This window comes from Acinonyx jubatus, chromosome B3, assembly GCF_027475565.1.
Source record: "Acinonyx jubatus isolate Ajub_Pintada_27869175 chromosome B3, VMU_Ajub_asm_v1.0, whole genome shotgun sequence".
NCBI classification, from domain to species: Eukaryota; Metazoa; Chordata; class Mammalia; order Carnivora; family Felidae; genus Acinonyx; species Acinonyx jubatus.
In genome coordinates, this window is record NC_069386.1 from 49,606,873 (window position 1) to 49,629,405 (window position 22,533).

General features: G+C 38.3%; 1 protein-coding gene across 1 annotated transcript in view; it reads right to left on the minus strand.

Annotated features, from left to right (window-relative positions):
- Window positions 1-545: 545 nt before the first annotated feature.
- LOC106989059 (translation initiation factor IF-2-like) overlaps window positions 546-22,533 on the minus strand; it is a 75,698-nt gene continuing 53,710 nt past the window's right edge. Inside the window, exons 4-5 of the mRNA XM_053225084.1 lie at window positions 7,474-7,553; window positions 546-1,347 (exon numbers count right to left, since the gene is read on the minus strand). Of these exons, the coding sequence (XP_053081059.1) occupies window positions 1,319-1,347; window positions 7,474-7,553 (109 nt within the window). The 3' untranslated portion in view covers window positions 546-1,318. The remainder of the gene's footprint in view (window positions 1,348-7,473; window positions 7,554-22,533) is intronic.

The following is a 22,533-nucleotide window of genomic DNA, read 5'->3' on the forward strand; positions in this document are numbered from 1 at the left end:
CTCAATAAATAGGTGTCAGAGAAGAGCCAATAAATGATAATACCATTATCAACTAGGTATCTCCATAAATTTAGATACAATGTTTCATATAATCCTTACAGTGATCCTTTTTTAAATATAAGATCACTGAGTCTTTGAGAGCTGAAAAATGGGAGGTTTATGATTTGAACCCAGGTCCACCTGGCTTGCTGCAGCCACACTCTTAGCTACACTGTCATATAATAAGATCTATTAGGGGAGAGGGTTGATACAGCAAGTTTCCAGAAACAAGGGCTGGAAGCAACAGACAGAATGAAAAGTCATTTTTAGCAAGTCCATCGGGCACCAAATGTGGAAGTGCCGAATTCCTGCTGATTTCCATTCCACAAAGACAAACTGGAAATCACTTAAATATCCAAAGTAAGAAAATTGTTAAGTCAGTTATGGCTATGGCACATCTGTGTGGTAGAATACTATTTAATCATCAAGTCATATTTTATGAGAATATGGGGAAATATTCGAGATATATCATTAGATAGAAAAGGCAGATTATAAAAAAGGCTATATACTATAACTTGACTTTATTTTGTTTTGTTTTGATATATTCATTTTTTAATTTTTATTTTTTGAAGTAATACATGTATAGAACTTAAAAACTAACATACTAGTACAAGGCTTGTTACAAGAAACAGTGATCCCTTGACTCTCCTTTTCCTCCTCAGGAGCCCTTCTCTAAGAATAAATCAGAGATAAAGAATATTTAAATTCTTTAACTGTTTCTTCTTGCATTTGCCTTCATGTTTCAGACCAGTACCACCAAGAGACCAGGCACGGATCTGGTACCAGATCCAGGCATGGTTTCAGATCTAGGCACGGATCTGGTTCTAGCAGATCAGATCACTCCTGCTGGACAAAACAAGTATTTCTTTCCTGGGATCTTCTAAGACTGAACCATTAATATGGTGCTTACTTGCTGATGTGGGATGACTCATTTATATCAGACACAGGATAAGTTCAGACCCTGGACTTCCAACTTTCCACTGTTGACCCTTGGCTTAGAGCTGCACCAAGAAGCCTGTGCAATGGATCTCACCCATCCATGTTCCAATTATCCTGCTACTTCAGGTCTACAGCATCCAAACATGGGCATGTGGTTTTGGTGGTGATGGCGGAAATTCTTTCGCCTGTATTCCCTCTGCCACTGGCACTATCCACTGTCAGGGAGTCCTACAGAAGTGCTGTGCCCCGCCCCCCCAGGGTTCTTGAGACTGTTGCTCCTGAATACCAACAGGCCCTTCTCATCCGTTTGCTCTAATTGCCTCCAGTGCATGAAGACATATCAATCTCCAGGGTCAGTCTTCAGCTGTGCTAGACAAGAGATAGTCTCTGTTAATGTAACACCCCATCAGCTTTTCCGAGTCACTGGAAAACAGTATTCACAGAAAGTAACGGTTTAACCAGCATTAAATACGTAGAATTAGGGAACTGTAAAGTAAGATCTATATTATTTCAATACAGATTCTGAAGAAATAGTGCCTTATGAGTAATAACAGTACTGCTATCTTTTTTCTCAGGGCAGTGAAGAGATATGAAATTAGCCAAGAATGGAACTGTTGACAATAAAGAACACAATGCTATGGTTTCTGTGCCTGAACTAGAAGAGGTGTTCCTGGACACTATGATACTTCCCAAATGTAAATACCTCTTCTTTTCTCTACATCTGCAAATAAATCAAATCCTGATATCTTTCATGGGCCCATGAACTTTATCACACACCTTACACTGAATTGTTTATGTAAAAAAAAAGGCACTACAAAAGTATTATCCTGTATCCTACATACCTTAGGGGAGGCTCTATTTATAACTTGCAGTGTTGCTACTTCAGGATTTCATAATTTTAGACATTATCTATTGAGCTCCTTCTCTAGAAGATCAGAAATGATCTTTCTTAAACTTCTTCAGCTTCACATATATATAAATTTATATACGTGTGTGTGTGTGTGTGTGTGTAAATTCCGACACCAAAGTAAATAGCAGGTTTGCTTCCACAACATTGCTAACATACCAGAGTCCCCGAGGAAGTGCTAGGTTTATTTTCACAGCCAATTTTTGCCTTTTGGATGCCCTGGGTCCTGGCTTCATTCCCAGATTAGGTCTTGGCTCCTGCTAAGAGTCAACCAACTGCTAAAAATGCAGAGACTTAGAAGCCAAAGGACTGGAAAAGAAGAGCTTGAAGAACGAGCCAGCCTGTCAAGGATCCAACAGGCTGTAACTGGTGGAGGGGGGCTCCTGCCAACTATCACAGGGATTCCAGAGTAGACCACAGAACATCTGGGACAGGCTGCGGAAGTTCAAGGGTGGAACTGTTCCAAACGTGATTCCTGACTGTAATCTAACTCCAATTCTTTTCATCTGATTATGTTTCATGAGTTTCTTACTTTGTCTCTTCCTCTCATAGTGTTTTTTTTTCCTTTTTCCACACCCTTCAACAACAACTCCCACTATTAGCAGATAATAAAATTCCTTTCTGCCTTATTCAATGGCCCCAGCAGAACATAAGTTCACTTTATTAGTTATGCCTTACTAGTTGCCCTAAAAGTCTATACCCAGGGTAGAGCATAAGCCTGAGAAGTTTATAGGTCCCAATAAGATTAGCCTTCTACAGGGGCGCCTGGGTGGTGCAGTCGGTTAAGCGTCTGACTTCAGCCAGGTCACGATCTCGCGGTCCGTGAGTTCGAGCCCCGTGTCAGGCTCTGGGCCGATGGCTCAGAGCCTGGAGCCTGTTTCTGATTCTGTGTCTCCCTCTCTCTCTGACCCTCCCCTGTTCATGCTCTGTCTCTCTCTGTCCCAAAAATAAATAAACATTGGAAAAAAATTTTTTAAAAAAAAGATTAGCCTTCTACAAACTCTATAGAAATCAGAGCTCCTTAGGAAGCCCAAGACCTTTGCTGAAATATGAGGGTTATACAGTGTCAGCTTTCCTATGTTCATAGATGCAGAACATTGAGCAATAAAGAACAAAAAGAGTGTTGAGGAAACAATATGTAGAGGTGGGGTGCTGAGCAATAAGAAATATGGAGAAACAGCCTGTCCTAGGAATCAGAGGCAGCAATTTCAACTACAACCCTCCCAACAACCCCATCTCTAAATATAGGTGGGAGAAAAGCCTCTCATAATGGAATGACTGGGTTAATAGTAGCATTTTGTCTCAGGAAGCATTTTCCCTTTCGGAAATATTCCCCATTCTGATTTATTACTTTACTCTTAATTTAGCCTAGACCAAACATTTAATTTTAAAAGTACTTTGCTGGGACATTCTATATGCCTACATATTTAAAAGTAATAAATCCACAAGGAGTCGTTGTGGTATCAGAAGTGTCTTGACTGTGGTAGCAAATACATGAATCTATGCAGGTAATAAAATGTACAGAACTTAACACACACATAAATAACAATGAGTACAAGTAAAACTGGGGAAATCAGAATATAATCTTTGGGTTGTACAAATGTCAGTATCTTGGTCGTGATGTCATGTCATGTTTTGCAAAATGTTATCTTTGGGGTAAATTAGGCAAAGTGTACAAGAGATCCCTCAGTATTATTTCTTACATCTTCATGTGAATCTGCAATGATCTCAAATTACAAATAATATTTACAAATAATAATGAATCAGGGGTTCCTGGGTGGCTCAGTCAGTTAAGCATCCGACTTCTGCTCAGGTCATGATCTCATGGTCCGTGAGTTCAAGCCCTGCGTCGGGCTCTATGCCGTCAGTTTGTGGAGCCTGCTTCGGATTCTGTGTCTCCCTCTCTCTCTGCCCCTCCCCCATTCACGCACTGTCTCTCTCTGTCTCTTAAGAAATGAATACACGTTAAAAAAATTAAAAAATAATAATAATGAATCAAGCTAACAACACGCTAAATACAATACAGTCTATCCTCATCTTTTAAAATATGCCACATAACTACCTAGAATTTCAGGTTTCATTTTGATATTCTCTCACCCCTTGGAGTTTTATACTCTAGGGTACCCATCCCTGGTGTACCCCTCTTTTCTCACCTCAGGCTGCACCTGCACTGCACAAGATGACTGAAATGCACACTGTGGATCCTCAGTGGAACATACCCCTTTCATCTGTCCATATACCTTTCATCTCTGACACAGCCCCTCAGAGCCCCACAAACTTGAAATTCTAGAGACCTCAGTGCTCAGAGCTGGGCTGTGGGGCAGAGTTGGGGCGCTTTAGCCTCTGAATGGATGCATCTCCTTGACCCTGTTAACTTCACATCTTGTGGAGGGCCATAATCAGAAAAGGACCAGGGTGAGGCCCAGGCCAGGGGTCTCTCTTGTCAAAGTCTAAGTGGGGGAGGTGTCAATCATTATTACCATTTTGTAGATAAGAAAATAGAGACTTAGAAAAATTATGCCTCATGCAACTGATAACGATGAAGCCAGATCTCTCAGGGTTTAGGGGTCTATTGGAAACCTGAGTAAAACATCCACTCCACTGTCATTAAGGAGTCTACCGAGGGCCTTCCTATCTTTTCACAGCTGTCATAATTATAAGCTGGATATACAAGTTGTCTTTCTCAGGATTTATATAATTAATTTAATGGGACAGATTAGTATTGAAATTGAATTCAATTCAAGAGACATTCATTGAAAACCTATGCCACAGTTGTTTAGACACTGCTCATTATTTTCAGGGCCAGCTCATTTATCTTGATTAATTCAGGTGCCAACTCTGCAACATAAAAAATAGGTGCTAAACTTAAATAAATGTATTATGCAGTCACCATTACAAATAGTAATGCTTTAGCAGGCATTCCTGAGACACTTCTATGCATTTTGTTCTATTTTTTCATTATTTCCAGAAATTTCTCTCTAGTTCTTAAATAATAAGATGATTAGATAGAATGATATACAAAATTCACCCTCTTTTCCTCCAGATAGAGAGGTGGAAATGAGTTAGACAAAGTGGAAGGTGGATAGTGGAAAGAAATGGAAGCTGGCAAGAATAACAGAAAGCTTAAGAGTTAGAAATGCTTCCTAATTTGTCAACTATAGCCCTCCTAGGACCTCTCAATACAAAACTTTAAAAAATATCAGACACATTCTTCTTTCTTCTGGTCAAAATATCATATTCTGTTCCTTTGGGTGTCCCCACTATTTCCTACTGATAGAGTGGTTTAGAGATATTGGACTGACTTTACCCTACATCATGTTGAGTGAGTTGAGTGAGTCTTCAGCTGGGGAAGAACAAATTCTCCTTCACCCTCAGTGGGATTATAAGTGGAATCCCCAGAAACAAGGACAGAGGGAACCTTCTTGCCACAGTGCACCATGAACATTTATCTTGTATCTCTTCCAATAGTCATTTGTGGAGATGAAGTTGTAAGAAGAAAATATGTGAACTTGAGCTCATGGATTTGAGGCATCTTTTCTAGCAGAGGCTTCCTCTTCTGGATTCTCTGCATTCCATTTAGATAAGGTTTTGGAGTCAGATATCTTCAAGTAAGAAAAGTGTTACTTTAGTAAGACAGCATCATACAAAATTAGGAAATCATTCTCAAAATAATGGATTTAGTTGGGAGAAACCAAGAATGTTAATGTATGTGAAGTTGCCTGCAATATTAAATAAAATATGAAACATACTGGACATGGATTAAATCAGCCAATGAGATGAGCTGGGGATCACAAAGCATTGAACAAGTGGAGAGGAGTGGAATGGTGCCGAACAAGGAGCTCAGAGTAAAGATGAGGAAGCACGAATTCAGTGATGTATATCAGTGAGGCAGAGATGGGCCTTCTAGACTGGACAACTTCTATAAGCAGGAGCGCCTCCTCTCTCCACACTTGCCACCTAGTCTCCTAGTCTCAACACAGCCACCAACTCTGTCCCCTATTCTAAAGTTTTCCTGATAAGATAATAGAAACTTAGAAAAAGTTTCCTATCTACTTGAAACTCAAAGACTTACCATGCCACCCAGTCTTACATGATTGGGTCCCTGGCTCTCTCTTCAATTACACTCTTCAATCTTTCTTTCTCCTAGTTTATTTCCCTCATCCCCTTTGGTCAGCTTACTATTTCACAAATACTTCAAGCGTGTTCCCACTTCAACAACTCTGCATTTGCTCTGCCCTCTGCCTGAAATGCCCTTTCCCTAAATAGTCACACAACTTCCTCCTTCAATTATTCAAGTCCGTATTCAAATGCCCACATTATCCAGGAAAGCTTCCTTAACCACTCTATCCAAAATAGCACATATACTCACCTAAATTGCTCTCTCTCCTCCTTGCCTCCTTATTATGTCTTCACAATAAGGGTTACTAACTGATAGCATGTTATTTTGTTCATTCCTTGTTGGAACCCCATACTGGCTTTAAATTCCATGAAAGCAGAAACTTTGTTTACATTGCCTGTGTATCAGCAATGCCTGCAACATACCCAGCATGTGATAAGCACTCAGAAGCATTTGTAGAATGAAGAAATGAAGTATGGTGAGTGGTTCATAGTGGACTATTATGTGAAAGGTAAGTTTGGCCAAATGAATGAGGTAAAAGCCATCAAAAGGTTTGAAACATAGCATGAGTTGACAAAATGGAGGCAATGGATTTTCTGAAGAACAGAGTTTAAGCCCCAGGATCCATCATAGTTCCTAGCACACAGTAAGATGTTCATTTATTGTTTTCATGATGATGTTAGATGTTAAACAAAACAGAGAAATTCCTTTTCTGTTACATGATGGGACAAGGAAAATGCACTGACCCAGAATGAAAGATTGACATTCCCCTGCACAGAACATAGGAGCTACTACGAACTGAATTGCTGTCCTCCCAAAATTCATATGTTGAAGCCCTAACTCCCAATATAACTATATTTGGAAATAAGGTCTTTAGGAGGTAATTAAAATTAAATAATATCATAATGGCAGAGCCCCAATCAGATAGAAATGTGGCTTTTTAAGAAGAGGAAGAGCAATGCCTGGGTGGCTCAGTCAGTTGAGCATCCAGCTCTTGAAGTTAGCTCTGATCATGATCCCAGGGATGGGAGACTGAGTCCTGCATCGGGGCTCAAGAATCCTGCTTGGGATTCTCCCTCCCTCTCTCTCTCTCTCTCTCTCTCTCTGTCTCTCTCTTTCTCTCTCTCTCTCTCTCTCTCTCTCCCTCCTTCCCTCCCTCTTCTCCTCTATTCAGCTCACATGCTCTGTCTCTCAAGAAGAGGAAGAAGGTGGAGGAAGAGGAGGAGGAGGAGGGGGGAGAAGAAAAAGAAGAAGAAGAAGAGCTATCTCTCTCTGTCCCTCTGTTTCTATTTCTTTATCTTGTGAAGACACAGCAAAAAGGTGGCCATCTGCCAGCCAGGAAAATAACTTTCACCACAAACCAAATCTGCCAACAACCTCAATCTTGGACTTCCAGCCTTCAGAAAGGTGAAAAACAAATTTCTGCTCTTTAAGCCACTCAGCTTGTGGTATTTTGTTGCAGCAAGCTGACCTGATAGGAGTCTTCTGGTATTTCTATTCCACATTATTAGAGCTTCTTTCCTGCTGATGAAGTCTTCTGGGAACTCTATCCTGAATGAAATAAGATAGCAACTGGTGATGAGCAGTAAATGGACTGTTTCTCTTGGAGACACTGGCTTTAAATCACATATCTATCAATGAGGCAGCCAGCATAAGGACCCCATTATAAGTGCCCCCTGAAGACTCATTGTGGGAAGAATGTCTAATTTCCCTTGGGACAAGTAACCAATTTTCAGTTATATTATGCTTTCTCACAGATGAGGAGAGTTGTCCTCAGCTGTTTATACCAGTGTTCTAAGATACTCTAGAAAAAGCATTTTAAATGGCTTCCATGATCAAAGCAATATTTGAGGCAATGTGTTATCTGTATATTTTTTTGTAACAAAGAGTGTGTAACAATTTTGTAGTCATAAAAATTATTAAAAATTATTAAAAGTTAATTTCAAAAGAAAAGCAGGATATACATATACACATACATTATTATTATTATAACAAATGTTGAAAATATATGAGAAAAAAGCCTAAGAGCAAATCACCAACAGTGGTTTGTCTTGGATGGTGTTAGCTAATGCTTACTGAACACTTTTTGGGATCAGATGATTTACCTGAATGGCTCATTTCATTTCTTAGCAACCATATGGTATAGTTACTATTAACATTATGTCTATTTTACAAATAAAGAAACTGAGGCACAGACAAGTACAGTACCATTCCCAACATCATATAGTTTGGTGGCACCGTTGGGATTTGAACCCAGGCAATTTGACACTAAAATCTGTGTTCCTACCATACATATACTGTCAAAGATACAGTATTTTATTCCTTTGGGTTTACTTTTACAGTGGAGAAAAAAATAGGATTCTCCGTATTTCTTGTCTGTTGTATAGAAAAAGAAAATAGTATTAAAGGATCAATATAAAAAATTCAAGGCAATGGACAAAATATACACTAAAATCACAACCTGTTTATAGAATTCTGCCTTGCATAAATAAAATTCCATTGCCCACTTCTTGCTGAGATTGTTTTTAGAGAACAGACACCTGCATAAGTCCTGATGGAATGGCCCTCACCTTGGAAAGATGGCCTGCTGTGACTGCATCTGCAATCTAATCATGATTTTCAAAAGAATTAAACTAGAAAAAGAAAACCAGAGTCTCATGAAGTATGTGATTTGAAAAAAATAATAATGGTGAAACCAGTTTGTCTTTTTAAAATAATTAATCGATTCTGTTTAATTTTTAATATTTTTCTAAGGGAAATATATCACTTAAAAAGTATAGATTTTTAAATGTTATATTTTTCTGAAAGAAACATTGACCCTTTAAGTAGGAAAAATTAAATAAGGCATTGTGGTATCAACTGAAACTCAGCAACTATAAGGTTTTTTAGAAAGAAAGCTACAGAGGGGCACGTGGGTGGCTCAGTTGGATTAATTGTTCGACTCTTGGCTTTGGCTCAGGTCATGATCTCACGGTTCTCGTGAGTTCAAGCCCCACATCGCTGCTTGGGATTCTCAGTCTCCCTCTCTCTCTGCCCCTCCCCGACTCATTCTCTATCTCTCTCTCTCTCTCTCTCAAAAAAAAAAAAAAAAAAAACCTAAAAAAAAAGAAATCTACAGAGAAAGGAGTATATTGAAATCTGTATATGAGGTATCTGGAAGAATCAGTGACTATAGGCTCCATTTTACACATGAATCAGTTTAGATCCAGATCTAAGGAGGGCCATAATTTGGGGTGAGTTCTGGTAATATAGCCAAAGTGATATTGTACACTGCTACCATCCATGAGGTAGTCCAGTGTCTCACCTGCATGTTTTGCATGATCTTAGGAAGAGGTCAAAGATTTTTTAAGTTTACTTCTAATCAATATTACATTATAAAGAAAAACATACATATATGGGAAATAAGACAAATAATATTTATTTAGAATTGGAAAAGATACATCTCATTAACTTTTGACAAAAGATCACTGAGTGCTATAAACCCGTTACTTAACCATACTTGGTTGAAAGCCCCCTGCTTGCTGTCACTCGGCCACTGATCCAGTATTCTATATATTTTCGTGATTCATTTATTAAGTTTAAATTAACAGGAATATGTTATAGACTCTCCTGTAAAGAGCACATGTTTTATAAGTACACACTTAATAATGACTAACACCGTTTCTTCTTTTTGCTGTTAATTTCTACAGAGTTGGTTAAATTGCACTCTTAACATCCACTTAAGTGTGTTCCAGCGTAGAACAAAAGGTTCCCAAATTACATGTTCTGAACTATAGAGAGCCAGCTTTGGTCAATTAGGATGGATTCCTCCCTCTCAGATGTTGATACAATACGGCTGTTCCATCAAATGCATAATTATAAATTAATGGTTTTAACCATGAAATGAAATCACTAATGTAGCCATATATAATATTTCTGAGGGATACATGTCTCTATCACACTAATTAAGGCACATCTGAATGATCTGTACAGTCAAAATTTGTCTATGCAAAAAAAAAATCCTAAAGTATATAATAAAAATGGAACTAATGCTGAATCTTGAACCCTGTCTTATTCTAGCTGTAAAAACTGTTACAATCCACAGAAATATGATCTAATTAAAGAAAATTTCCATGTCTCATCTCACTACAAGATGATTTTACAAAATAATTTTGCTTATTATATTTAATAACTGGACAGTTAAATATATTTAGGAGAAAGATGTAACTTTTTTAATTTTAAAATGTTAACTTTTCTAATGCAAGGGACTTTTCTCCAATATTTACTTTTAGTTGTCCACTTTTAAATATCTAGGAGCATTTGAATAAAAAGTATGAAGGACATTCCAATAAAGAATTTTAATTTGTGGGGCGCCTGGGTGGCTCAGTCGGTTGAGCAACCGACTTTGGCTCAGGTCATGATCTCATGGTTTGTGAGTTTGAGGCCCGCATCAGGCTCCATGCTGACAGCTCAGAGCCAGGGGCCTGCTTCGGATTCTGTGTCTCCTTCTCTCTCTCTGCCCCTCCCTCACTCATGCTCAGTCTCTGTCTGAGAAATAAACATTAATTTTTTTTAAATAATTTTAATTTGTTTTGTTTCTTCTATTCCACATATGAATGAAATCCTATGGTATCTGTCTTTCTCTGACTTACAAAGGACAAGGGTGAAAAAAAAAGAAAGAGAGAGAGAGGCAAGCCAAGAAGCAGACACTTAACTATTGGGAACAAATTGATTCTAGAAGTTACTAGCGGGGAGGTATGTGGGGGGTTGAGTTAAATAGGTGACGGGGATTAAGGAGTGCACTTACGCTGAGCACCAGGTGTAGTTTGGAAGTGTTGAATCACTATATTGTACCCTGGAAACTAATATTACACTGTATGTTACCTAACTGGAATTTAAATAAAAACTTAAAAAAAAGAATTTTAATTTAAATGCAGTGGAAAGTTCTTAAAGGGTTATCATAAAATTACCAAATGAATAAGATTTACAATCAAAAGATCATGGCCACTGGTATAGGGAGAAAGAGGTTTAAGAGTGAAAGCTGAGAGCTGATTGAAAGGCAGTTTCTCCTTCTTTCCTGGGAAAGGATGGTATATGAACTGGGGTTGGTGGCTGTAAGAATTCACAGAGGGGGGCACCTGGGTGGCTTAGCAGGTGGAGCCTCGGCTCTTGGTTTCAGCTCAGATCATGATCTCACAGTTCCTGAGTTCAAGCCCTGCATTAGGCTCTGTGCTGACAGGGCAGAGTCTGCTTGGAATTCTCTCTCTCTCTCTCTCTCTCTCTCTCTCTCTCTCTCTCTGCCTCTTAAAATAAAAAAAATTGACAGAGGAAGTGGATATGAAATATATTTTAGAAGTAGAATTAACAGAACTTAGGTTAAATCATGTAAGTCAGTGAAATGACTCTTAGGTCTTTGTTTTGTTTTGTGTTTTGCTTGACTGGTTAAATGAATAATGGTGCCATTAAATTAAGAAGGCTGAAGGAAGGGTAGAACTGGGAACATTAAGATTCTACTTCTACATGTACAGTTTGCATTACTGTTCAGCTATTTAGTTGAGTTTTCAAGTAAGCTATTGATATGAAAGTTTGGAACTGATAGGAGATATAAGGGCTGGAGATATAGACATAGATTAATCAATATCAGATGGTATTAAATCCATGGGACTAGAAGAAACGACGTATGGAGTGATGATAGTGAACAAATAACATTTGACTCTCTTCAGATGCTCTCTTTCATTTGGGGGTCAAGTAGAGGAAAAGCTGCAAGTAAGGAGACCAAGAAGTAGTAGCCAGTGACACAGGAGGAAGCCAGGAGAGTGTGACATCCCAGGAGGGAGAGAAGAAAGCTTTCTCAGACACATTCACTAACGTGCTTATTTGAACCAGGCCTTTTAGTGGCTCATACCTGCAATGCAAAAAAGTTTTAAAAAGGAAACATAAAGAATAACTTTGTAACAGGGGAAAAAAAGAGAAATAATTTGGAGTACGATTAAAGAGACAATTTAATCCCTTTATTGACTAAACGGGCATTTACTAACTACAGGTTAAACTGGGGGCTTGCGAACCTGAGACCAAGGGAGAGGAAGTTGAGAAAGCTGTTCCCAGACATCTCCCCATGCCAGTATCTGGAAGAACAAACTTAAAGGAGTCTTTTCCACTTGCAGGACAGTAGTCACTTCAAGTCACAGCTTGGCCAACAAGTGCTGAGGTTAACATTCAGAAACAGGAGAAAACGACAAACAAAGCAGGGTATGAGAGCGATGAGAGCAGAGCTCCCTCCCTCTCTTCGCCACCCCACTCATCTCCCATAAAGGACTGCATGAAGTAGCCAGATAGTAGGTACTGTAGGGACAAATACAAATGAAATACAGGAGGCTTAATGTTCTCTCTTGCAAATAAATGAAGAGATTTCCCTGTCCTCCTTTTTCTTTGAGCATTTACTTAGAAAAATTATAACTTTAAGTACTATCTCCTTTGAAATGTATGTAAATCCCTTTGAAGACTAGATCAACATTTTGTCAGCTTTATAATCTGGGAAACTCTTTCTCAAGGACTCAGAGCCATCTGTTTGAAATGTAAACATCAAGGAAGGTAACGCCACTATCTCCCACTTTCTGTGGGAGGGTCACTTCCCTGTGCAGCTTGCTCCAGTTGCAAAACTGTCTCATGTTATAAAGACATGAAAAGTTTGGTTTTCCTCTGGATAAACACAGCACAGATGGTCACCCCAATTTCTAAGTAAGGTTGGGATGAACTGTATGTGACAAATGGTGTTGTCAAGACCGCTTATTTGAGAACTAGTTATTTTTTATTTTGAGAACATGTAAGTAATGGGTTGTACCTGCTTGGTTATATAAAAGGTTTGGGGGTGGGGGATGCTCTGTCTTTGCAATCTGTTAGTTGATCTCCTGAGATACACATCACATTCTGTTTTAATGCTTATTCAATAGTAAAGCTTCTTCCTTCTCAACTATGTGGAGAGGATTTCTGGGTTAGAGGAGATTGTGTTTATATTATAATACCTATTTCCCATTTAAATTAACCATCTTCCTTAATGAAAATTAACAATAAAAATCCTCCTATTCCTACCAAGTGATAAAGGAAAAAAAAACTGGTAGGTGGATTGTGTACAAGGAAACTTTGCAGATTTTCAACGCACGAATCCTGACCAGACAGCTTTCCTAACTTTTTTTTCCCCAAAATGATACATTACGTAACATGGTAATTAACATCTATGCTATATAATGAGATAAATTATATGCAAGAATAAAAGGATTTTAAATTAGAGGAAAAGTACACTTTAAATAAGTCAATTTTATTCTACAATTAAACAAATACAGACTTAGTACTTTATGTGTTTCATTTGCTGAGTAGGCGAGGGCTAACCAAACCGACTGAGATAGTTGCTGTTCCGAAGGTGCTCAGAGTCTAGCTGGGAAGAGACTCTTGCATCCTTAATTAATTTTGAATACATAAATAGTAACAAGTAGAAATGTCTTAATTCTGAGTAGAAACGTCTTCATCCCTAAATAGATAATTTCCAATTATATCTATAGATTGTTTCAGTCATTTTGCTTTCATTTCATATTCTAACTCTTTTTCCAATTATGATGAGATGGGAGGCCAAAACACTAAGCTGTGAGTAGGAATTTAAACTGTAAAATTTTTGGGGCGCCTGGGTGGCTCAGTCGGTTAAGCGTCCGACTTCAGCTCAGGTCATGATCTCACGGCTAGTGAGTTCGAGCCCCGCGTCAGGCTCTGACGCTCAGAGCCTGGAGCCTGTTTCAGATTCTGTGTCTCCCTCTCTCTCTCTGACCCTCCCCCGTTCATGCTCTGTCTCTCTTTGTCTCAAAAGTAAATAAACGTAAAAAAAATTAGAAAAAAAAATAAACTGTAAAATTTTCTATGTGTCTAAGTTATGGAGGAGAATATTTTTTAATAAGTGACAATCTTGGACAAGAATCACCAAGGTTTTCCTAATGGGAAGGATGAAAAAAACCTTTGATTCCAACGCAGGTTAAATTCAATCTGTAGCCCATAAATTATGGTGGAAAATGGAAGGAAAGAAAACAGAAGTACTATATGGGTCTTCAATTTGTCCTCCTGGCCACAAAATGCAACCATCCAAGTTGAATTCCTATTCCAAACAGGGTTTTTTAAAAATCAAGAATGCGAAACCAGTGCAGCCACTCTGGAAAACAGTATGGAGGTTCTTCAAAAATAAGAATAGAACTACCCTATGACCCAGAAATTGCACCACATTTACCCAAAGGATACAAAAATACTGACTCGAAGGGACACATGCACACTGGTATTGATAGCAGTGTTATCAACAATAGCCAAATTATGGAAAGAGCCCAAATTCATTCATCGACTAAAGAATGGATAAAGAAGATGTGGTATATAAATACAAAAGAATATTACTCAGCCATCAAAAATAATGAAATCTTGCCATTTGCAATGATGTGGATGGAGCTAGAGTGTATTATGCTAAGCAAAGTAAATCAGTCAGAGAAAGACAAATGCCATATGATTTCACTGATATGTGGAACTGAAGAAATAAACCAAACGAACATAGAGGGAAAACCACAAAGCAGACTCCTAACTACAGAGAACACACTGAGGTTTACTGGAGGGGAGGTGGGGGGAGAGATGGGTTAAATGGGTGATGGGTATTGAGGACAGCACTTGTGATGAGCACTGGGTATTGTATGCAAGCAATGAATCACTAAATTCTACACCTGAAACTACTATTACACTGTAGGCTAACTAACTGGAATTTAAATTAAAAAATTGATAAAAAAAAAAAAAAGAATAGAGCCATATTTGAAAATACGTGAGCTTTCACAGAGTCAGAATGTTTTGGCTGCTGGAGGTCCTGCCTCGATGTTAATAGTTGCTGACGGATCAGGGTGGTGGTTGCTGAAGATTGGAATGGCTGTGGCAATTTCTTAAAAGAAGACAACAATGAACTTCACTGTGTGGACTGACTCTTCCTTTCATGAACAATTTCTCTGTAGCATATGTTGCTGTTTGATAACATTTTACCTACAGTAGAATTTGTTTCAAAATCAGAGTCAATTCCCACAAACCTTGTCCCTTGCTTTATCAGTTAAGTTTATGTAATATTCTAAGTCCTTTGTTGTCATTTCAACAGTCTTCATGGCATATTCACCAGGACCAGGTGTCATCTCAAGAAACCACTTTCTTTGTTCAGCCATAAGTAACAGCTCCTCATCAAAGTTTTATCATAAGTTTGCAGCAATTCGGTCATATCTTCAGGCTCCACTTGCAATTCTAGTTCTCTTGCTATTTCCACCAAATCTATTGTTACTTTGTCCACTGAAGTCTTGAACCCCTCAAACTCATTCATGAGGGTTACAATAAATTTCTTCCAAACTCCCATTCATGTTGATATTTTGACCTCATTCTATGAATCATAAATGTTCTTAACAGCATATAGAATGATGAATGCTTTCTAGAAAGTTTTCAATTCACTTTGCCAAGATCCACCAAGGGAATCACCATCTGTGGCAGCTACAGTTTATAAAATGTATTTCTTAAATAATAAGGCTTAAAAGTCAAAATTATTCCTTGATCCGTGGGCTGCAGGGTGGATGTTGTGTTAGCAGGCATGAAAACACTAACCTCATTGTACATCTTATCAGAGCTTTTGGAGGACAAGATGCACAGTCAGTAAGCAGTAATGTTTTGAAAGAAGTTTTTTTTTTTTTTTTTGCTCTGCAGTAGGTGACATCGTGGGCTTAAAATATTCAGTAAACTGTTGTAGACAACTGTTGTAGATGTGTTGCCATCCAGGTTTGGTTGTTCCATTTAAGGAGCATCAGTCGAGTAGATTTAGCATCATTCTTAACGGCCCTAGGGCTTTCAGAATGATAAATAAGCATTGAATTCATCAGGTGCATTAGCCCCTAACAAGAGAGTCAGCCTGTCGTCTGAAGCTTTGAAGCCAGGCATTGACTTCTCCCCAGTTACAAAAGTCCTAGATGGCATCTTCTTCCAATATAAAGCTGCTTCATCTTACATTGAAAATCTGTACCCACCTTCATTAATTATCTTATCTAGACCTTCTGGATAATTAATTATCTTATCTAGACCTTCTGATGCAGCTTCTACATCAGCACTTGCTGTTTCATCTTGTACTTTTACATTATGGAGAGGGCTTCTTTCTTAAACCACATGAACCAACCTCTCTTAGCTTCAGACTTTTCTTCCGCACCTTCCTCATCTCTCAGCCTTTGTAAAATTGACGACAGTCAGGGCCTCACTCTGAATTAGGCTTTGGTTTAAGAGGACTTGTGGCTTGTTTGACCTTCTATCCAGACCACTCAGACTTTTTCCCTATTATCAACAAGGCTGTTTGGCTTTCTTATCATTTGTGTGTTCGCTAGAGTAGCATTTGTAAATTTCTTCAAGAACTCTTCCTCTGCCTTCACAACTTGGCAAAGTGTTTGATGCACAGGTTTAGTTTTTGGCCTAGCTCAGCTTTCAACATTCCTTCCTCATTAAGCTTAATAATTTCTAGCTTTCAATTTAAAGTGAGAGACATGCAACTCTTCTTTCACTTAAACACTTAGGGGCCCATTGTAGGGTTATCAGTTGGCCTGGTTTCAATACTGTTGTGTCTCAGGCAAGAGAGAGACCCAAGGAGAGGGAGAGACACAGGGGAACAGCCAATTGGTAGAGCCATCAGAACACAAACAATATTTACCGACCAAGTTTGCCATCTTATATGGTCATAGTTCATTGCACTCCAAATCAATTACAATACATTTCTGATCACAGATCACCATAATAAATACAATAATAATGGAAAAGTTTGAAATATTAGGGGACTCACCAAAATGTGACACAGAGACACGACATGAGCAAATGCTTTGGAAAAATTGCACTGACAGACTTGCTCAATGAAAAATACTCACAAACCTTCAGTTTGTAAAATATGCAGTATGGAGGTTCCTCAAAAAATTAAAAATAGAACTACCCTATGATCCAGCAATTGCACTACCAGGTATTTATCCAAGGGATACAGGTGTGCTGTTTTGAAGGGACACATGCACCCCCATGTTTACAGCAGCAATATCAACAATAGCCAAAGATGGAAAGACCCCAAATGCCCATTGATAGACAAATGAATAAAGAAAATGTGGTATATATATACAATGGAGTATTACTTGGCAATCAAAAAGAATGAAGTCTTGCCATTTGCAAATATGTGAATGGAACTAGAGGGTATTATGCTAAGCAAAATTAGTCAGTCAGAGAAAGACAAATATCAAGTGACTTCACTCATATGAGGGCTTTAAGACACAGAACAGATGAACACAAGGGAAGGGAAGTAAAAATAATATAAGAACAGGGAGGGGGACAAAACATGAGAGACTCTTAAATATGGAGAGCAAACATAGGGTTTCTGGAGGGGTGTGTGTGTGGGGGGGGAATGAGCTAAATGGGTAAGGGACATTAAGGAATCTACCCCTGAAATCACTGTTGCACTATATGCTAACTAACTTGGATGTAAATTAAAAAAAAAAAAAAAAAGAACAAATTTGAAAAGAGGACACCCCTCATCTCATAGCCTAAATAGCAGGCTTTTCTCCCCCTTACTTTTCATATTGGATGATTATTCTCCATGTCTCCTAATGTTAATACAGAACTTTAACTACTCAAAAGTATGAGCAAAATGAGGTGGGACAGAGAAAGGTTACTGGTGCTCTTTAACAGTGCTCTCTGAGGGAGGGCATCATAAAAGACTTATATGTTTTTTATAACTTTTAAAATCTCATTGAAGTTTCACAAGGAAAGTGTCTTTGTAACTTGTGCACTTAAAAAAAAGTTCTTTAGTTTCCTTTAAGCTAGGATATTTCTCTGTTTTGTCTTTTATGCCATTAATATTTTTAGAGTCCAGATCAATTGTTTTGCCAAAATGTGGTAAAAAGGCCTAAACTATTTTTTTTTAAATGATATAAACAGAAGTTTCATCTTCATCCTGTTACCACTCTTCCCATTTAGGTGACCATTTTTTAAGAATTTCTAGTTTATATGGGGCACCTGGGTGGCTTAGTTGGTTAAGCATCTGACTTCGGCTCAGGTCATGATCTCACGGTTCGTGAGTTCGAGCCCCGCCTCGGGCTCTGTGCTAACAGCTCGGAGCCTGGAGCCTGCTTCAAGTTCTATTCTTCCTCTCTCATGCTCTGCCTGTCTCTCTCTCTCAAAAATAAATAAACATTAAAAAAAATTAAAAGGAAGCCATACAGAGAAAGACAGATACCATATGTTTTCACTCTTATGTGGATCCTGAGAAACTTAACAGAAACCCATGGGGAAGGGGAAGGAAAAAAAAAGAGGTTAGAGTGGGAGAGAGCCAAAGCATAAGAGACTCTTAAAAACTGAGAACAAACTGAGGTTTGATGGGGGTGGGAGGCAGGAGAGGGTGGGTGATGGGTATTGAAGAGGGCATCTTTCGGGATGAGCACTAGGTGTTGTATGGAAACCAATTTGACAATAAATTTCATATATTAAAAATAAATAAAAATTATAAATAAATAAATAAATAAATAAATAAATAAATAAATAAATAAATAAATAAAATTAAAAGGGGCGCCTGGGTGGCTCAGTCGGTTGAGCGTCCAACTTCGGCTGAGGTCATGATCTCGCGGTTCCTGAGTTTGAGCCCTGCGTCGGGCTCCGGGCTGACAGCTCAGAGCCTGGAGCCTGATTCAGATTCTGTGTCTCCCTCTCTTTCTGTCCCTCCCCTGCTCATGCTCTGTCTCTCTCTGTCTCAAAAATAAATAAAACATTAAGAAAAAAAATTTTTTAATTAAAAAAATAATTTCTAGTTTATAACTATTTTGTTGTCTTCTTTTTCTTCTTCTTCTCCTTCTTATTCATTTACAAAAATAGGTGCATTTATCTCCCTTCTTTCTTATGCAAAAGTTAGTATGCTATATTCTTTTATACTTCTTTTTCCAACTTAACAATATGTCTGGAAACACTCCATATCAGAGATCTTCAATTTCTAAATACCATGTTCTATTTTTGGCCACAAATAACTCCATTGTATGGATGTGCCACAGTTTATTTAGTCATCCTCCTATGGATGGGCATTAAGGTTATTTCTAATCTTTCGTGCTTAGAAGTAATGCCGGAACGAATAACCATGTCTATGTTTTGTTTCATATTAATAGATGAGCACTTCAGTGTAAAATTGGCAGGGTACTTTTCTTCTTATATTTATTTGAACTTATCCTTTTTCTTTTAAGTTATGTGATATTTTACATTGACATCTTTGATCTATTTGGAGTTCATTCTTTGTATGATATAGGGTGATTCAATGACCATCAAGTTGCCACCCTATCATTTATTTAAAAGCCCACCTTTCCCCCCAGGGATTTGAGTAGCCACATGTAAAATATAATACATTTCTATATATACTTCGGTATATTTCTGGATTTGAATCTCTTCACTAATCTATTATCCAGCAATACCATGGTGTTTTAATTACAGAGGCAGTATAGTATGTTTTAATATCTGGGAGGGCTAGGGACCCTCATTTTTCTTCTTTAAACAGGACTTTCACAGCTATTCTTACAAGCTTCTTTTCTTTTCTTTTTTAATTTTTTTAACGTTTATTCATTTTTGAGAGACAGAGAGAGACAGAGCATGAGCAGGGAAGGGGCAGAGAGAGGTAGACACAGAATCTGAAACTGGCTCCAGGCTCTGAGCTGTCAGCACAGAGCCCTATGCGGGGCTCGAACTCACAAACTGTGGGATCCTGATCTGAGCCGAAGTCGGACGCTCAACCTACTGAGCCACCCAGGTGCCCCAAGCTTATTTTCTTATATGAACCTTAGAATCAATTTCTCTTGCTCCAGAAATACTTGTGGTATTGCAATTGAGATAGCACTAAATGAAAGTGCTAACTTAAGGAGAACTGACATCTACATGTCATTGACACATTCTATCCATAAAGAAGGGATGCCTTTTAATTTGCTCAAGTCTGTTGTGTCTTTCAAGACTGCTGTGAAGTTTTCCTCATACGGGTTTTGCATATTCGTGTTAGGTTTATTCCCTAGTATATTGTCTTTTTTGTTACTATTCTAAAAGAGATTTATCTTTATTATTAAATCTGTTAGGAATCACCCTACTTTGAATATCAAAAGCCATCTATTACATTTCTCTTGGCAGTAGAATACTTTTACCTCAATGAAACAATTTTAATCTTTCCCTAGGGCAGATGGATATTGAGGGCTGAGTGGACACAAAATTCATGTACTGTACTTGAAAGGGCAAAACAGTATCTTTCTACCTTGAAAGTGAGCTCACTGGTTTCCTGAGGGCCTTTTTTGATAATTTCTGTGCCAGAATGACACCTAGTGGCCCATTCTGGTATTGGCGTTGGTAGAGAGGTAATCTCTTGTTAACAGAATTAGAACTACGTTACTTTGCACATTTGAATTTTAGATTACTTTACATATAATTAACTATTACAAAACCTATGGTAAGAATAGCCACATAAATTAATGGATATATGAGAATCACTGCTTTAAACAATAGAAGTTTCCCTTTGAAATAAAAATTTACAAATTTTCACTATTTCATATGGTTTCCTATTTCATACGCCAAATCCATTTTATATTATTAGTTCCCTGCCCACCATATGTAGTTAGCAAATATGTCAGGAAGAAAAGTGACTGGAAATATTTCTGGGTGTGAAGGCAAACTTAAAGTTATGTCTTTGCTCCATCACTGTGTGTTAAACAAATTATTAAACTTCCTGAATCTCTGTATGACCAGCATTTGGAAGGAAATAAAATGTTTTGCACCACATACTGGGTCTTTAGAGAGTATAGAGAAAAAAATCATAGAAAGAAAAATACAAGTGAGATCAAGAATTCAGGGGGCACCTGGGTGGCGCAGACTGTTAAGCGTCCGACTTCAGCCAGGTCACGATCTCGCGGTCCGTGAGTTCGAGCCCCCCGTCAGGCTCTGGGCTGATGGCTCAGAGCCTGGAGCCTGTTTCCGATTCTGTGTCTCCCTCTCTCTCTGCCCCTCCCCCGTTCATGCTCTGTCTCTCTCTGTCCCAAAAATAAATAAACGTTGAAAGAATTCAGGAGCACTGGGTGCTGTATGTAAGTGTTGAATCATTAAATTGTACACCTGAAACTAATATTATACTGTATGTTAACTAACTTTGAGTGAAATAAAAACTTAAGAAAAAAATTCAGAAGAGTGGAGCCACAGGTGATGAAAAGAAATGTGAAACACCCAGGATTCTCCCCCATCAAGACTCAGACAGATGACATTCTTTACTATGCATGGCATGGAGTTTTCTAATAATCTTAAGTAAACCTGAAAAAACTCAAGAGAATTTAACTAACATATAAATTATACATGTGAAGAACCTGACATATAATATATGCTACAGAAACTTTGGTTCTCTGTCTATATGTACAGGTCCATAAACACGAATGGTAATAAATAAGTGGATTACTTGATTTTTGGTATCATGTACTTTGAAAAGCCAGAAAAGTAATGTAAAAAATTAAAATATCAAAGTACAAATTTTGGAAAATGATGGAAAACTTTTGGTGAGGAAGGTCAATCTTAGTTTCTCATTATAGAGCACACACACTTGTTAAAATATATAATTTAACAAGACTTTATTCAGCACTATCGTAATAGGTGCAAAGACTATAACAAAACAGCAGAGAGATTGGGCTCAACTACAAATATAGCAAAGAAAACTGGATATTTGTAGCAAAGGAACAGAGTGAGGTGTCAGTGGATAAAACTACAAAGAGGAGACATCAAGGGTAGGGAGATTTTTGCTAAACCAACTAACAAGATTATTGTTGAAGGCAAGCCAAGGTATCAAGGGTGGGGGATTCTTGCTAAACTAAGTTTGCAGGATTCTTACTACAACTGGAGTAGACAGGACAAAGACAAGCCCTAAGGATAAAGCCTACTTGAAAAGATAGCTCAGAGGAGCCTGACTGAAGTTTGATCCAGAAGAGAGTCTTTGTCATAATCCTCAAAGACTGTCACTATGGATGATGTCTGAATGGATACTACTCTAGATTTAAGGCCTCTTATGTGATACAGAAAATGACCGTGCATTTTACACTTATTTGTGAATGACCATATTTTAATTAAGAGAGTACTTTTAGGAAAAGGTGCATTATAACTAAATAGTGAGAGAAAAATTTGCAATGTTAAATGGAAAAGCATCTCAGGTAAGCAGGAATGTGGAGAAACATGAAGACCTGAGTTTTGTCTCCAATCTTGCCTGCCTCAGCCCCTATTTTAAGAAATTAGATACCACCAGTTTATATTGCACTATTGAAAATTATGCTACTCGGGGTGCCTGGGTGGCTCAGTCGGTTGAGCGTCTGACTTCAGCTCAGGTCACAATCTCGCGGTCCGTGAGTTCGAGCCCCGCGTCAGGCTCTGGGCTGATGGCTCAGAGCCTGGAGCCTGTTTCCGATTCTGTGTCTCCCTCTCTCTCTGCCCCTCCCCCACTCGTGCTCTA